Source organism: Notechis scutatus, chromosome 4 (genome assembly GCF_049901735.1).
Source record: "Notechis scutatus isolate UNSWTSFEM ecotype Mainland chromosome 4, rNotScu1.2, whole genome shotgun sequence".
Lineage (NCBI taxonomy): Eukaryota > Metazoa > Chordata > Lepidosauria > Squamata > Elapidae > Notechis > Notechis scutatus.
Genome location: NC_142012.1, coordinates 9,613,244 through 9,631,735, shown reverse-complemented (window position 1 = coordinate 9,631,735; position 18,492 = coordinate 9,613,244). Strand labels below are relative to the sequence as shown.

Sequence of the window (18,492 nt, the reverse complement as noted above, 5' to 3'; positions counted from 1 at the left end):
TGACTGATTGTTCAGTTAGGAAGTTTCTCCTTAATTCCAGGTTGCTTCTCTCCTGAATTAATTTCCATCCGTTGCTTCTGGTCTTGCCTTCCGATGCCTTGTTTGGAGAATTGGCTGCCTCCCACTCTTCTTTGTGGCAGCCATACATTATCTACAGACCTGATTATTCCCAAGAAAAAGAACCATTAATCAATGGCTATAAGTAAAAATCAGAAAATAGTTATATTAACAGAGTTAGGGGGAAAAAACAGAAGACCTAATTCATGTCTTCTTTTATTGTATCACAATGGTGCAAACACTTGGGATCAGTGACTTGGTGTCTTGTTTGGTCTTTGCCCAAATAATTCCTGAGGATGTAGTAACAATATTGTTAAACTCCACTGCTTTTAAAGGTTCAAGAACAGAGACTTGTTGAAGTCAACTTCACAGGGCTTAGAAAATAAAACCAGAACTAGTTTTGTTTTGTTTTTGTAAAAAAGGGTTACTGCTCCTAAACTTTTAATACCTACCTGATCTATAAAAGTTAAGCAATGAAACTCCCTTTTCATACAAGGGAGTTTTACCCCTTTAATTTCTCAGTATCTGTTTACTATTAAAGGTACAATTATTTTAAAAAGCCCTGGCAATCTACTCTTTATTTTTCTTGGCCCTGTTTCAGTATCAAACAGAATCATAATGGCTTAATGCAGACAGTCACTGAATGGGCTTGCATAAGATGCTGACTACGGTTGACTTAGTCATTGGTTGTTTTGTTTTAGATTTATTTTAAATCCGCCTTTATTGCTATATAAATAACTCAAGGCAATGAACTCACCTAATACTTCTTCCTGCTATTACATCTCATGAGATCTATTGCATCTCATGAGATGAATGGACATCTCATGCTGCCTGGCTCTAAAAGGTAAGAATTTGGTGTCTAATTTTCCTCCAGGCCAACCCCTTCTCACCCAGTCCAAAACCTGTAATATTATCTGGTCTCTCGATGAACATTGAGCAATATCTGCTGCAGTCATAGGCAATTGTTGAACATCTAATGAGAACACAGTTAATGATGGAGAGGGGTCAATTATAGGGGTTGGTAAGGGACAACGGCTCAAAGCCTCCGCATGACTATGGTTTTTCCCCACTCTATGTATTAATGTATATGAGTAGGCAGCAAGGAATATTGTACACCTAGTCATTCTTGGAGACAATACTATAGGACTTGGATGATCCCAGACAAAATGCCTAATAAAGGTTTGTGATCGGTCACAAGCTGAAAATGGTGACTGTAGAGGAACTCATGAAATTTTTTTAATGGAAGCGACTGCTGCTAGGGCTTCCTTATCGATCTGCGCATAATTTATCTCAGTACTTGATAAAATCCTGGAGGAATATGCTATTGGTGCTTCCAGGCCATTTGGCAATTTGTGTGCCAGCACTGTGCCTATCCCAAAAGGGGATGCATCGCAGCATAGTACCAAAGGTAGATCCCTGTCAAATTGTATTAATACACTATTGGATGACAACAGAGCTTTAACAGCATTGATGGAAAAGTCCTCTTTGGGCCCCTATGTCCAAGAAGCATTTGCATCCAATAATCTGTGTCATGGCTCCGCCACTGAAACCTATAAGAGAGAAAAGAGCTATAGAAATTTAGGACCCCCAAAATCACCTGCAGCTCAGTCTTGTTGGATGGTGTAGGGGCATCCTTAATAGCTCTTATCTTTGATTCAGTGGGATGAATACCTTTAGCATCTATGTGATATCCAAAAAATCTACTTGGTTTACTGCAAATTTGCATTTGTTTTTCTTTAATTTCAAGCCTGCTTGTTTGAAACACGTAAGGACCCTTCTGAGGCATTTGAAAAGTTCCTCTTTGTTGCATGCGGAAATAAGAACGTCAACAAAGTAGGGTGCTACCCCTGGAATGCCTTGAAGTAGTCTCTCTATAAGGCATTGGAATAACCCTGGTGCTAGTGAAAGTCCAAATTGTAATCTTGCACATTTGAAAGCACCACGATGGGTGACAATAGTCTGTGCCTCCACTGTAAGGTTGTCAACCAGTAACTGTTGATAGACTTGGGCCATATCTAGTTTTGCAAAAATAGACCCCTTTTCCAGTGAGTGTAACAGATGTTGAATTATTGGCACTGGGTAAGCATTGGTTTGCAAGGCCTTATTTATGGTACTTTTATAATCAGCGCAAATCTTGATAGAACCATCGCGCTTCAAAGGTATCACAATAGGGGTTTCCCATTTTGCAAAATCTGTGGGTTCTAGAACCCCTTGGGCTATTAGTTTATCCAATTCTGCATCAACTTTAGGCCTTAATACAAAAGGAACTCTTCTAGGTTTTAACCTGATGGGTGCTATATTAGGGTGCAAGGTAAATGAAATTGGAGTTCCTACATATTGACCTAATTCGTCACTAAATACCTCTTTAAAGTCATGTAATAAGGCTTGTAAATCCTGATCCTGAATGGAATGTATTCCAGATACTGTAAGTCCCAAAGATCTAAACCAGTCTGAGACTTCCGGTTTGTCGGCTTCGCGAGCAGCAGGGATTCGCGAAGCTGCGTGATCCCTGCTGCGCTAGCCGCTTTTGGTGCTCCGATCCGGACGGGTCCGGGAGCTAGCCACTGCAGGGGCAGCTGAAGATAGGGGGATCCGGAGAGGGGTTTGGGGTGTTGCAGACCCCCCCCGGCCGGCAGAACCCCTTTTCCCAAGACGGTGCAGCGGCGACCGCAATGGCCGCCACAAAGAAGCTGGCAGCCGGATAAGAATGTGCAGGAGGAAGTGGAGAAAGTTTTTGAAAAGAGAAAGTTTTTCTTGGTTCCCAGGACTCTAAGACATATTTAACAAAATTCCTGAAAATTATGACTTTCTGAATGATACCTTCTAGAAGAGGAAAAAAGCGGCAGTTTGGTGGTGCTGAAAGGAAAGTTTACTCTCCTTCCCGACGGAATTAATAAGTGGATATTGAGAAACCTGTTTTTTCAGGTAAAACTAGCTTTATGGGATAAGTCGGAAGGGAGAGGACAAAAATATATTCATCTGGTTTGATTTTGTTGGAGGAGATGCCTTAAGGATTTGAAGACAGAAATATAACTCCAATAAGGCTTCAAAATACAGATTTGGACTTTCTTTTTTCTTTTGTCTGATACTACCCCTGGAAGAGAAAGGGAGAATTTTGTCTTGGCTTGGATTGATTGAGGATTGTGGATTTTGGGATTGTTTTACTTTTTTTTTGAAATATCTTGGTTGGTGTAAGAAGAAAGAGGGAAAAAAGAAAAGAAAAGATCTATAATGGCTTTTTCTTTTGAGGAACTGAGGGAAGAATATGAGCAAACAAAAGCAGCCAGTAAAGATGGTATGGAAAAAGCCTTCCTATTTTTAGAAATGACGCTGGTTAACTATCAACAAACAATACAACAGATGGAGGCAGAAGAACAACAACAAGAAGAAGATGAAGACGCCATCTTTAATGAATTCCAAAATTTAACTAAGAAAGAAGGAAGGAAGAAAGCGAGGAAAATGAAGGACTTAAGATCTAAAAACATTTAAGAAAGAGAAAAATAAGATGCAAAATAAATATAATGATAGTAAACAAAAGAAAAAGGGAACACAACAGAGAAGGGATGCCAGCAAGGCAGAGGCTAGAAGAAGGGGGTTAGGAAGATTTGGTGGGGGAAGAAAGAAAGGGAAAGGCGGAGAAAAGCCACAAAGTTTTGAAATTAGATGGGAAAAGAGGAATTTTTTTAGGGACAAAGGGTAAAGTACAATTTTCTTAAAAAGATTTTGCAAGGTACATAAGATGGTATTGTAACATCTGTATTAGAAATAGAAAATTAGAATGGCTTAAGAGTTAATAAGAAATTAAAATGTTGAAATGTTTAACAATGATTGATTTTAAAATGTAATAAAATATTAAAGGGAAAGGCAATGGGAATGTTATAAGATTTAATATTTAGATTTATTATTTAACTATGTATTTAATCATTTTGGATTTATTACTCTGTTTTTATTGTTATTAAAAGAAAAAATTAGTAGATAGAATGTACCAAGCAGAATCAGATTGGGTATTAGGTGTTATTTTAAATGTTAATCTAATTAATTTAGGGGAGGATAGAAAGGCATCATACTCTGATTAGTGATTTCAGGAGAAATTCTTTTTTTTTATTATAAGGAAGAGATAGAGGGATAATAAAGAATGGGCAAAAGATACAAATATAATTATTTAAATTAAGATGGATTAAATAAGATAGAATTATGAAGAGTGAAATGTGTGGAGAAGTTTATATAGAAGATATAGAATGGTAAACAAAATAGGTAATGATATGTAAGATGAACATGAATATAATTGAAGCCCATATAAAGAGAGGTACCTGGGGCCAAGTTACTTTCCTAAAAGATTTTTTATATGTTTGTTTGTTGTGTGTTTATGTTTTTGAGAGTATTAATAAAACCTGGTAGGAATACAGAATGAGAATAATGGTAATCAAGTCAGAAAGAAATAGATGAAATAATAATAGTGAAATTGAATAAGAGTAAAGAGAAGTAAAGAGAAATTGGATAAGAGGTATTTTTATGCTCATATGGAAATGGCTTAAAATAGAATTGTATTGTATAAAATAAGGTTTTATCTGACTTGTAAAATTTATAATGGAAAAAGGTTCAAATATGTAATGGTTGATGATGATTTGTTTGTCTTTGAAATTAATAAAATTTGCTTAAAAAAAAAAAAGATCTAAACCAGTCTAACCCTAATAGGCTTGGTAGGGTGCCTTCCTACTATTGTGAGAGGAAGTAGTCCCTCAAAATTTTGAAATTTGATACTAAATTTTCCTGGGCCAATTACTGGAATAGAGTACCCTTGGTAGTTTTTTAGGGACAGTTTGCATGGCTGGAGACGTTTCTTTGTGATGGCAGGAACTAATCTTTTTAAAGTGCTTCAGGATACAATAGATAGCGATGAGCCAGTATCAGCTTCCATTGGACACTGCTTTCCTTCTTCTAAGGAGACAGTTACATGAATGTTGTTAGTGTAAATCTGGTTAGAAAAATTGTTAGGTGACTTAGAATTGTAAGAAGTCCTAGTAATAATAAAACATTCTTCTTTTTGTTTTTGTGATCTAACTTGAGGCTGGTATTGTGGATTAAAGTTTTTTTCCAGATTTGCAAACCCTAGCTATGTGTCCCTTTCTTTGGCATTTTAAACAAATTACGTTTCTAAATCTGCATGTGGATCTTAAATGATTACCACCACAACTCAGGCTGGTTGTTTGTGGTTGCATAGTTTGTTATCAGGAATCCAATTCTTTTGCTGTGGTGGGGGTTGCCCTCTGAGGCGATTTACATCTTTGTTGGTTTCAGAAATTTCTTCAGGGAAACTGTAATCGTAATGCCTGGCAGCACTCGGTTTGGTTGTAGCATTGCTATTAGACCCTTGTATCTCGGCAGCAGACAGAATTGACATTTCTGCCACTTGAGACTCCTCAACAGCCATCTTAAGGGTTAAATTGCACTTGGCAAGCAAACTTCTTTGAAGCCTGAGATCTCGTACACCACATACTAATTGATCAAGCAATTGATCCTCGAGATCCCGGAACCCGCAATGTAGTGCCGCTTTTCGGAGGGCAGCCATGTAGGTACTGATAGTCTCTCCCTCAGCCTGTACTCGCCACCTCGCAATCCTGGATGGTTTGGGCGAGTAATGATTACTTAAAAGTTCTTGTAAATCTTCCCAGGATACCACTTTAACAGTCTGAGGCGCCAACAGCGCTGTGGCGGTATCAAAAAAACGCGGCCCCACAAAAGCTTAGGAAATACACTTTTTTCCTATGGCTTGAAATCTCAAACAAATCAGCAGCATCTAGGAAACAGTCAAAATGATTAATGTAAGATTCCCAAGTTTCTGATGATGGGTGGAAACACGGGAATGTCGGAGCAGTCGACATCTTGTCTTTCCTGAGGTAACAAAAAAGGAACAACAATACCTCCGGCTCTGTTCTTCTTCAGCTTTCAGACAGGCATCCCATCCTCATCGCCAATTTTGTAGTCTTTTGTAAGAATGAGCGGAGGCAGGCATTAACGAATGATCAGTGTTTATTGTAACAAAGAAACGGGTTACCCGCATCAGCCGATATGCTGCCGAACTGGCCAGCTGACGGGTAACAGCTGATGTCGTCTGACAGCTCCCTTTTATAGTTCACTGTCAGGCTGCTCAGCCAATAGGAACACACAAAACTCCCGCTTAAAATGCAGACCAACAATGGAACTTCCACAGAACACAATAGGATGAGCTTTTAACTTTGCTGCCTCTTGCTGGCAAATTCTCTCTGCAGAATCCCTGTGGGGGATTTGAGATCCAGGTAATAAATATGCCTCGCACAAATTGTGTTTGAAAGGCTGTGGTGTGTTTTTGTGGGGTGGTTCCTGTATTCTGGTGGGACATCCATAGTGCCCTGCAATACTTTTTTTTAAAAAAAGTATCAGCTGGCTGGGGAATTCTGGGAGTTGAAGTCCACAGATCTTAAAGCTGGCAAGGTTTGGATAACCCTGATTTAGTATGTTGTGGGAGTGGCTTATATTTAATAAGCAAACTATGGTTTCTGAGAATCCAGCTGGGGGACTTATTTCTACATAAAACATGCCCATCAATCTCCTTCACACACACACACACACACACACACACACACACACACACACAGAGCCGGAAATAAGTTTGTTATAAGGAGTAGAGTTTTAGAATGCCTGCATTTGAGATCCAGTTGTTAATGTGTAACTCCTTTGTAAATGTTTCTTGTAAACGTTTACTCATGGGAATCTTCCGTTTCCTCACCTCTCTCCAGCCACCTTACCTTTTCTAAGTTTTTTGCTATTTAGGAATAATTGAAGAAAAAAAATATGCAAATACTCTCCTCTGTGCAATTTAAAATGGCACAATACAGGGGCAGTTTTATGCTTCTTTCCCCAAACGCATTTGAGGTAGACACACCGAAATTTTACTCTGGAGAAAGAAAAAGAAGCAACCCCACCACCCCCATCAAAATACAGATGATCCTTGACTTACAACCATTCATTTAGTGACTGTTCAAAGTTACAACGTAACTGAAAAAAGTGACACAATTATTCCTTACACTTATGATTGCTGCAGCATCTACATGGTCACCGGATAAAAAATTGGGACACTTGGTAATGTGCATGCACAGATAGTACAAGATAAATATGCTTTTGTTAAGTGTAAGTTTATTTTTTAGGAATTATATTTAGAAGTTGTTTTTTCCTTTTTTATTTTGCTTTCTAGAACTAGACTGTGACTTCCTTAACAATAAATATGTATTCTTTTTACCCTTTGTGTAAGAGTTTCATATATACATATACATGTTGTGACTGGGAGGTTTGAGCCTGCTGTGCACTTTGAGTCTGATGTGTCAGACGACACAGGTTCGAGTGATGAGGAGGGTTTGGCATTGGAATTTGAACCTGCTTTAATGGGAGATGCAGACGTGAGCCAGGAGGATGAGGAAGTGTCGGAATCACCTTCCTCTCCAGAACCTTCCACATCAATTATGCCTCAGGTGTCAGCAGCTGATCCACAGAATGTGCCAGAGTCTTTGAGTGATGATCAAACGGATGAATGTTGGGTTGATGCAAGGACTAGACGTAGGCTGAGACGTCAAGCACAATTTGAAAAGAAACGTCAAATCAGAGACTAATTAGAGACTGACACGCCCCTTCAAGGAATATAAGGAGGCGTGTTAGCTAGAGATCCTTGTTCGGTCAAACTTCGTTAATTACGTTCGCAGCTTGGGAGAAGCCTTCTGTTTATCTTTCGGCTCTGATTTATCGTGTGACTCCTTATCTGGGTTTGAAGACAGTTTGTGGGAAAGCTGCCAACGACGACTACAGAGGAAAGTTAATTCTGTTGTTTCCTGATTTTGTCTGTTCGTGTTTATTCCTTTGGGACATTTGGACTCGCACCTTGTGGCTACAGGTGAGACAGAACATATACATATACATATACATATACATATACATATACATATACATATACATATATATCTCTCTCTATATCTCTCTCTCTATATATATATCTTTGGTCATTCGGGTTTTCTCCCGCGTAAAATTGGAAGTATCTAGGCAACGTTTCGATGAAGTCTCATTCATCATCTTCAGGCTTGTGTCTTCGGCTTTGTGCTTCTCGGAGTAATGTGAGCTTGCAGCTTCTTCTTCCTTTTAACTGCTAGTGGGGTGTGACTTGATTGGGTGGGGGGCTTGGCTGTGTTCTGATTGGCTGGGGGTGTGTTCTCATTGGTTAGGGGTTTGGCTGTGTTCTGATTGGCTGGGGGTGTGTTCTGTTCAGGTGGGGGCTTGGTTGTGCTCAGGTTAGTCTTAGTTGCTGGGGGATTTGAGCTGGTGAGCTGTGATCCTGTTGTTTGGCTTCACGTTCGTGGTTGTGCCACATCTTCATGGTGGGCGTCAGTTCGCTTCATGTATGGGCCGGAGGGGTTTGAAGCAGGTAGTGATGCAGCTGCGGTACGGCTTCTGGTCCATGATGAGACACGACCACGGACCACAAATCTTTGTTTAACTGATCCAATTGGAATCTCTTTCTGTGGAGCTCGTTCCTGAGTAGAGCCATTTCAGTTCTTTTCAGGATACGTTTAGTAGCTGCTGTGCTGTGATGAAATGTTAATTTGAAGAAGGTTAGTGTTGCATTGTTGTCTCTGCAGCTGCGTAGGAATTTGAGGTCACATAGTATTCCTGCTCTTTTAACTTCCAGCTTCTCATAGGTTTTGGTCTGGTTGTTTATTCCCTCTGTGTAGAAGTCTGATATTTGTTTTCTTAAGTTTTCGTGGGTATTTATATGTATGGTATTCAGCTTTGTTGGGGTATTTTCCCACGTCATTATAGTTGTGCTTTTAAAGTTGTAGCAACATTTCGGCAGAATCTCATCTGCCATCATCAGGCTTCTGTATTGTGTTTGTCTATGAGTCAGACTTTCACAGCCGTTTCAGTTTTAAATTTGGGGCTAGCCTACCGCTGTGCCAGAATGGTTTTTTTCTTCATCCTGATTGGTTGGGAGTCTTGGTCTGTGTTTATTGGTCTTGGAGTTTGCTGTGTTCTCTGTTGATTGGTGTTTCTAATATCTTCTGACTGTTTTGTGGCTGTTTTTGTCTTGATTGGCTGGCAACATTGTGTTTCCTGTATTGGAGGCTTTTAGTGTGGCTTGGCTCCGAGTAAATGGACAGCTATCATTTATCAGGAAGCTAGGTTTCATCTGGGTGCCTGGTTGGGGTGTGTTTGAGCTGGAGGTATCAGGGGGGATCTGTTTGTGCCCAGGTGTTTGCAGAGGTGGTATTCAGCAGGTTCTGACCAGTTCTGGAGAACCAGTAGCAGAAATTTTGAGTAGTTCAGAGAACCAGCAAATCCCAACTCTGACTGGCCCCACCCCCATCTATTCTCCGCCTCCCGAGTCCCAGTTGATTGGCTGGGGCTTTTTTGGTTGCCCTGCACAGGAGAACAGAGCTGGAAAGCAGGTTAGTGGGGTGGGGAGGGAATGGGGATTTTGCAGTGTCCTTCCCCTGCCACGCCCACAGAACCCAAAATTTTTGAATTCCACCACTGAGCATTTGTTAAGAGAGTTTCTCTCCTCTTACAACTTTTCTCACTACATTTGTTAAGCGAATGCCTGGCGTTGTTCAATTAGGAACACGTCTGTTAAGCGAATCCAGTTTTCTTGATGACACTGCTTGTCAGAAGGTCGCAAATGGGGATCACGTGATCATGGGGACACTGCCACCGTCGTAAATGTGAATCAGTTGCCGAGCCTCCGAATGTCAATCATGTGACCCTGAGGATGCCGAAATAGTCATAAGTGTGAAAAAGGGTCATAATTCATTTTTTTCAGTGCCGTTGTAACTTCGAACGGTCACTGAGTGAACTGTTGTAAGTCAAGGACTGCCTGTACTAGGTAAACAACTGCAGCGATTCGCTTAACAATGGTGGCAAGACACCATTAAAATGAACATTCTCCCCAAATTTCTATACATATTCCAAACGATCCCAATTAAATTACACAAAAAGTTCTTCGAAGAACTTAATAAAATAACCCTCAAATTTATTTGGCAAGGGAAAAAACCTAGAATAAATGTAAAAGCAATGCAAGATATGAAGAGCAGAGGACGGTTAGCAGTCCCAAACTGGGAGTTATATTATATGGCCACCTCGTTAGTTTGGTTGAAGGACTGGGTGAATTTAACTAATAAAAGAATATTATTTCTAGAAGGCCACGACTTACAAAGGGGTGGCACGCTTTCTTATGGGACGTAGGGAAAACCAGTCAAAAATATTTTCATAGACATTTAATTAGAGATGCGCTACTAACAATTTGGAAGAAAATACGGAAAAACATTACATAAAAATACCAATATGGATTTCAACAATGGAGGCGATGATTCACCCAAACAATCTGGAAATTACTAAAATGATTAAATATAAAGACTTATTGGACCCACAAGGAAATTTGAAATCGAGGCAGGAAATTCAGGACCAGGGACAAAAATTGATCAATGGGTTTACCTTCAGATTCAAAGTAGGTACAAACAAAAACAAGAAAGAATTTGGAATTAACAACAAACTTCAACAATTAGATAAAATTTTATTAGGACCGGACCAAAAAAACATAACAAAATTTTACAATTATTTACTAGAAACAGAATTAGAAGAAGAAATTGTAAAAGGGAATATGATTGCGTGGAGTCGGAACGTGGGACGTAGTATTACACTAGCGGAATGGGAAAAAGTTTGGGGTAGGAATAATAAGATCACAAAATCGGTAGCATACAAGGAAAATCTTTATAAAATGTTTTATAGATGGCATCTCCCTCCTTCGAGACTAGCGAAGATGCACCCCAACATGAGTCCGTATTGTTGGAAATGCAAGAAAAAAGAAGGAACCTTTTTCCATATGTGGTGGACATGTACAGAAACCCAAAATTACTGGAAGAAAATCAAAACTTGGTTGGAAGAAATTACAAAAGAGCAGGTCGAATATAAGAGTCCTCCCTACTAGGGATCTTTGACAAACAAATTTCCAAAAAAGCTAAATACATAACAATACACATCTTAACTGCGGCCAGATTAGCCTTTGCTCAATATTGAAAACAACATCAAATTCCACCAGATGAAGTAATTATTGATAAAATTTCAAAATGTGCAGAAATGGACAAACTGACTTTGGCACTAAAAAACAAAGATACTTCACTATATTATGATAGTTGGAATTGGTACAATTGGATTGATCAAAGATAAATTATATACCATAAGGCATAAGAGGAAAGTATTAACCTATAATAATGAGATAGTGATATATGTATAGAATAGGTGTGTGTATATGACATAAATCAAAGGCTATGAAAAAATATCTTGCAAACTGTAAAAATAAGAATGCTTTTAACTTTTCTTCCTTCTTTTTCTTTCTTGTTTCTTTCTTTTCAATCTTTTCTTTTCTTTCTTTTCTTCCTTTTTTTTCTCGTTTATTTGTGTATGTATCATTGGTTGTTTTTAATTGTAAAAACTAATAAACTGTTTAAAAAAAAAACAATGGTGGCAAGAAAGGTCATACATGTGAGTCACTTTCCAAGTGTCTGAATTTCAATCACGTGACCCTCAGGGTGCCACCAAGGTTGTAAGTGTGAAAAACAGTCACAAGTCCCTTTTTTCAGTGTTGTTGTAACTGCAAACGGTCACTAAATGAACTATTGTAAGCCGAGGACTACCTGTATCTGAAAAAACAGGTCAGGGAAATTTAATTTTAAAAAATCTTTGAAATAGTGGAATAGTGGGGGGGGGGGAGTTCCTGTCACAGGGAAGTTAGTGTGGGTAGACCTCCCCCAGAAGAATGAAATATTTTGGGGCAGAATATATGTTATTATAATATTATAAAAATGGAGAAGCGTGTTTTTAGAGGCAGAAAGCAGCTCCCTGTCTTTCTTAATAACCCATAACGGATGCCAGCACTTAAGGAGATAATGAGCTTATTGAAAAAGGAAGCCCGCTATCTAGAAAGCAAATACTGCCGGCGGAAGTCCATTCAAGACAGCATGTTTCAAACCCGCTTTACAGCAATTTTGATAGTTAACAAAAGCAAGAGTGATAGGATTAGAGCAAGCAGCCCTTCACCCCCCAAAAATCTAACACAGACATAACCATCAGCCACAATAAGAATTACCCACCACCGTTTTAGCACAATTCACAAAAGCCCCTTCACTGCACAATCCCCAGAACAGTCCAAACTTCAAAGACACAGAAACCTATTAAGATTCATCCACTGATTCAACCGTTTGGTCAGCTGCCCCCAAACCACAAACCCTTGTGGTTCTGCTCATTTATAAACTTTCTTTCCAGTCAGCCTCCATGTTGTTTCCAGGGTCTTTCTCCCAGCTTGGAACTGAACCCGATGAATTTTCCTTCCAACATTAGTCTGTAGAGATTCTCAATCCTCCAGGTCATGGTTGTCCCAAAGGTGCTTTTTCAGGAGGCAACTGGACTTTCTTGTTTTCTCTTTTGAAGAAGTTTTGCTTCTCATCCAAGAAGCTTCTTCAGATCTGACAGGAGAGTGGGGAATGGAAGGTTTTGGGAGCTTCATCCCAGGAAGCTTTCAAGAGGAGACCGCAATGCCATCTGTCAGAAATGGTGTAGGGTCTCCTGCTTGGGTGGGGTGTGGGGGTTGGACCCTTCCAACTCTGTTAATCTGTTATTATTCTGTTATATTCCTTGCAGACAGCTGGTCATTTGCATCCTTTTCGAGGGTAGTTGAAGCACTCCTAGGTTTATCTGTATCCTCAGGGTCACCTGAGTAATGCAAATAGTTCCTGTAGTCTGCAATTGTTTTCTTCTGGAAATCCATTCCTACTCCCACAGCATTCCAAGGGTGTTCATCCCAAATTGTATAACTAAAAGTCTGTAGAGCAGAGGCCTCCAGCATAGCTGGCTGGAGAATTCTGGGAGTTGAAGTCCACAAGTCTTAAAGTTGCCAAGTTTGGGGACCCTGATGTAGAGATTCTCAGTCATCCAGGTCATGGTTGTTCCAAAGACTCTTTTTTGTTTTCAGGAGGCAACCGGACTTCCTTGGTTTTTTTTTTTTTCCTCACAAAGACGTTTCCCTGCTCATCCAAGAAGCTTCTTCAGCTCTGACAGGATATTGGGGGAGTGGAAGGATCGATATTTCTTGCAGGAATACAGTAAAAGCACCCAAATGTCCAGATGTCTGCAAAGAGTATCAATCCTTCCCTTCCCCCCACCATCCCCTCAGAACTGAAGAAGCTTCTGGAATGAGAAACAAAACGTCTTCAAAAAGAAAAACGAAGAAAGTCCAGTTGCCTCCTCCGGAGGGGGGGGCAAGAAAAAAGAAAAACCAAGAAAAAAACCAAGCAAAAACAAAACCAAGAAAAAGAAAAACCAAGAAAGTCCAGTTGCCTCCTGAGGAAAAAAAAAAAAAAAAAAAGCACCTTTGAAACTTCCAACATTATTATAATTTTTTTTTCCCAATGAGGGGAGCGGAGGCGGGGCCTCAGCGCGGGAGGGGCGGGGCGCTGAGGTGCGAAAGTGGGCGGAGCGCCGAAGAAGCGCAGGTGAAACTGACGCCCGGGCTAAAGTTTGCTCAGAAGCGCCCGGCGCTGGGCCGGAGGTGGACTGGGCTGGTTTCTGTTTCGGGGACGGGGCGGGCGTGGCTGGCCGGCGGGCGGGCGGGCGCCCCGGGGCGGGGATGGTTTGAAGGAGGCGAGAGGAGCGGCCGGCGGAGGTGAGCCATGGCGCAGGAGCTGAGCCAAGCGGAGCTGCTGGACTTTCTCTGCCAGGCCGGGGGGCGAGTGGCCAACGCCGCTTTGCTGGGCCACTTCCAGCGCTTCTTGCGCGACCCCCGGGCGGCCCCCGCCCAGCTCCAGCACCGCCGCCACCTCTTCAAGGGCTTCGTCAACTCCGTGGCCACCGTCAGCCAGGACGGGCCCGGCGGCGCTACTTACGTGGTGCTGAGGAAACGGTACCGAGACCTGATCGGGGAGGAGTCCAGATCGCCGCCCGACCACGGCCCGTGGCCTGAACCGCCGCCGCCGCGGGCTCCAGCCGGCCCATCGCCGCCTCAGCCAGCCAGGTGGGATCGCGCCGGCGCCGCCGGGAAGGCGCCGGGAGCCGCTTCTCCCCGGAGAATTCCCGAACCGCGGCGGGAAACGGGTGGCGAAGTGGCGGCGGGCCGGAGGAGGAAGGCCGGCAGGTGCCTTCCCGCCACACCTGGAGTTGGATCTCGGCCTCCGCCTGCCAGCCCCACCTTGGGCTGCCTGGGCAGAGAGAAAAGGGCTCCCCGGCAGCCGCTCGCGGAGCCAGCCGCCCGGGACCCGCCGCTCTTGCGGGAAAAGGCGGGGCAGTCCAACGGCCTCAGTTTACCCGTCGGAGAAATGGGTGCCGGCAGCGTCCAGCAAAGGATTCGGGACTGGATCATTACCCATCATGCGGCTTCCCCCGAGCCCTGCCAGGCCCTGGAAGGAGAGGAAGCCTGCTCCATCCCAGCCTGGTCTCAAAGCTCGGACCGGAGCCGCCCTTGTGGGTCGCTGGGTTTAGATCCTCCGTCGGAGTCCTCGGAGGGCTGGCGGGACCCTCCCGTGCCCGTCTTCCGCAGCATCCGATGCCGGCTTTCCTTGCAGGATTTTGAAGATTACCTGGAGCAGGAGAGCTCGGCCAGCGAAGAAGGCAGCAGCGCCAGCAGGGAGAGCGGCTCCCATCCAAGGGAAAGGGAAGAAGCGGGCAGGATGAACGGCTGCGTTGGAAACTCAGCTGGGCACGAGGCACCTGGGGTTGCCCCTCACAGCGATAGATTGGGGGTGAGGATGCCCCTCGCCCAGTCCAGTCAGGACTCCAAGGCTGGCAAGTCCCCTCCTCACATTGCTTTGCTGCACCTTGTGGTTGGCAGAGCTGCCACCATGGACAAAACAGAAGGCAGGGATTTGCTCAAACCGAGGAAGATGGGCAGGCCACCGTCCCCAAATCTGGATGCCCCCTTAAGCCCCCGGTGGGCCCCCAGACAGAGACCCGTGGTAAATGCCCCATCTGTAGAAAGACTGGCCCCTCACCCAGAGGGCCCTGCCGAGCACAGGTCTTCCTCGGTGCCCCTGGACGGTCGAGAACACACCTGGCTGGTGAAAGTTGCCACAGGCTCCTGGATGCAGGTCCGGGCTCTACTCCGCGAAGACCCTCACCTGGTGCTCCACAGGGACTTCGTCTCCGGCTTCACGGTGCTTCACTGGCTGGCCAAGCACGGGAACGCTGAAGTGCTGCAGGACTTTGTCGCCGGCGCTCGGGAGGCAGGAGTTGTCCTGGATGCCAACGTCCGGTCCGGTTGTGGCTACACTCCATTGCACCTAGCGGCCATCCACAGTCACCCCCTGGTCATAAAAATCCTGGTGCAGAGGCTACATTGCCGGACGCAAGTCCGGGACAGCAGCGGCAAGAAGCCTTGGCAGTATTTGAACGCCAGCGCCTCTGGGGAAATATGGCAGCTTTTGGGGGCCCCTCGAGGCAGGACCATCTTCCCAACTCATCCCATCGCCCGGCCGTCCACAGCCACTCCTTCGTCAACCTCCCTGGCCAGGAAAGTGAACAGAAAACCTTCCCTGGCAAGGTACTTGAAACCTCATCATCTGAAGCGGAAACAGGGGTGCAAGTGCTCCGTTTTACAGGAGATTGAGGAATACAGTGATTAAGAACCGCGGGTGTGGCCTTTGGACCAAGACACATTTGGGGGGAATTGGATGATTCAAAGCAAGAATCTCCAACCTTGGCAACTTGAAGACTTGTGGACTTCAACTCCCAGAATTCCTCCTGCAGACATGTTAGCTCAGGAATTCTGGGAGTTGAAGTCCACCAGTCTTCAAGTTGCCAAGTTTGAAGACGCTTGATTCAAAGGGTCTCCAAGGATGTTGTGGGCCCAGCTGGTTGTTTTTTCAGCTCATTATAGCTATGTTTGGGGAGGAACTGGACGAAAAATGGCATTTTATTCCTTGAACGTATTTGGATTTTAATTTTAACCGGGGATGGGGAGAATTGCTTTACACGCCCCGTGTGGAAACTTGGGGGTTTTGGGGTCCGTCCTGCAAAAAATGCTTGACTTCAACTCCCAGAATTCCTGAGCTAACATGTCTGCAGGAGGAATTCTGGGAGTTGAAGTCCACAAGTCTTCAAGGAAAATTCTCTGGCCAATCTCGAAATAACCCTTTTCGTGTCCGTTGCCAAGATGCTGCACTTTAGCTCTTTATTTTTTCTTGCAAAACAAACAAACAAACAACCTGGTGAAAGGGAACAGCAGCCTGTCTTGAAGGGTGGATGGGTGGGGGAATGATGATCCAAGTTGAAATCTATATTGGCTTTGGAGCATTGGGAGGGTCTTTATGCAAGGACCTTTGAGTTGGGTGTTAGGAGGACGGGAGGAGGGCTGGTTATCCTTGAAACTACAATGCCAGTATTGAAAATGCCATATATGAAACCCAGAATCAAAGAGAAAGTTGTCATTTGCACTTGTCTCTCACCAGCTGTGATGAACATTGTTTTTTTTAACCATTTGCCTTTGGGGACATATTAGAGAGACAGGCGGGCTGGAATGTCTTAATTAGGTTGGCTAACCTCACTGCAAAGAGCTTTAAACCTTCAAAGGAAAAAAGCCCCGAGGTTAAAAGAGACAAATGAAATCCAGCCTACTTGGGAACTTAAAAAGTGACCAACAGAAACTTGATTGTATTTTATTACTTTGTAAGGCCTGTTAATAAACCTTATTGCTGCTTACTTACTATATTTTTGCATCGTGGTGTTTACCTTAGAGGGACTTCCTTGGTGTGTAGCACTGCTACCTTAAAATTAGCCTGAAAGGGAGAGTTTGCATGTGCTTCAAAGGGTGGAGTAGACTCTGGAAAGGAGATCAGTGGGTGTCATCATGGCTTCCCAGCACGGAAAGCATCCCTTTATAGAAAGAACATGTGGAAGGTTTTTTTTTTTTTTGCAGTGGCACCTTGTGAATGCTGGATCCTACATAGAGGCAGATATTTCTCTCTCTGGGCACAATGAGAAAATATCTGCTGAACAAAACTCCACATTGGTGACAGGAAGGGCATCCGGCCAGTAAACTCTCTGCTAGCTCCATTCAATTGTGCAGACTCCACCCTGCAGGGGATTATTGAGTCGTTAAAAGATGATGATGATGCCCTTGTGAATGCTGGAGAGTAGCTGCCCCACAGAATGGTCCATTTAATGAAGATACTTGAGTTTAACACAAATTATAGGATTTGCAAGTGAAGGTCCTGGTTTGGACCCTAGCTAGGATCTTGGTTTAGCATATATGAATTTAGCCATTGTGGTTTGCAATGGTTTAGGGTTTAATTGGTGTTCAAGATGCCATACCAAGGCAGTTTGTGGTCTGATAGATGATGAACCTTACAACAAGTCAGTTGGTCCTTGACTTGCAACAGTTCGTTTAATGACCATTCAAAGTTACAACGGCACTGAAAGAAGTGACTTAAGACCATTTCTCACACAACCATTGTAACATCCCCATGGTCACATGATCAAAATTCCTCCATTCGGCTACTGACTCATATTTATGACGGTTGATGTGTCCTGTGGGCAGGTTGATCACTTTTGTCGCTTTCTGACAAGGTCAATGGAGGGAAGCCAGATTCACTTAACAACTCTGCAGCGATCCATTTAACAACTTCGGCAAGAAAGGTGTTAAAACGGAGGAAAACTCACCTAACAAATGTGGCACTTGGCAATTTTAGGCTCCGTTTGTGGTCGTAAGTCAAGTACTACTTATATACATTTCATACCTGACTTTCAAGATAAACCTTCATTGTGGTTCTCCCAGAATTGTAGCCTGCCAAGGAATTGAGGACAACACGATTTGGAAGGAGAAAGGGTAAAGATAGAACAGTTCTCTAATACAGTTCTGTGCTATCGATGTACTTTGATTCTGTTTGCAGCTGTGGTGGCTATCTCTGGTACCATATTTCATATTTTTTAGCCTATTCCAAGAAACAGAAAAGAAATACATGCCAGAAACAATTCCTCTTCCCCTTCTTAAGGTGGTTTGCCTGCGTTGGTTAGCCATGTAACTAGAACAATTGTATCTTTTAATCATTTTGGGGCCTTTTATGATACTGTTGGATTGATTCAGCCATTCTGCTGAAGCAAAATACAGGGTTGTTGTTTTTTGGTAGGGTCCTTGATGCTCTCTAACCTTGATTTCTTTCTTACAGACTTTTCATTACCCAACTAGGTAACGTCATCAGTGCTAGTCACTTGTATGTCTATGGAGATTCTGAGTCATTCAGGTCATGTTTTCCTTGAAGGAGCTTTTCCAAAAGGCAAGTGGACTTTGTTTTTCCTTGAAGTTGTTGGTTCAGAGGAGAACTGAAGAAACTTATTTGGATGAGAAGCAAAACGTCTTCAAGGAAAAACAAAGTCCAG

General features: G+C 43.0%; 1 protein-coding gene across 1 annotated transcript; it reads left to right on the top strand.

The window, feature by feature from the left end:
- Positions 1–13,678: 13,678 nt before the first annotated feature.
- SOWAHB (sosondowah ankyrin repeat domain family member B) lies at positions 13,679–16,135 on the top strand. Its single transcript, XM_026676536.2, has one exon. It carries the CDS (start codon positions 13,797–13,799, stop codon positions 15,738–15,740), a length of 1,944 nt encoding a protein of 647 aa, XP_026532321.2. The 5' UTR covers positions 13,679–13,796; the 3' UTR covers positions 15,741–16,135.
- The last annotated feature ends 2,357 nt before the right edge of the window (positions 16,136–18,492 follow it).

Excerpts from the sequence above, each read along its gene's own strand:
- SOWAHB (XM_026676536.2), top strand. The coding sequence starts at position 13,797 with ATGGCGCAGGAGCTGAGCCAAGCGGAGCTGCTGGACTTTCTCTGCCAG.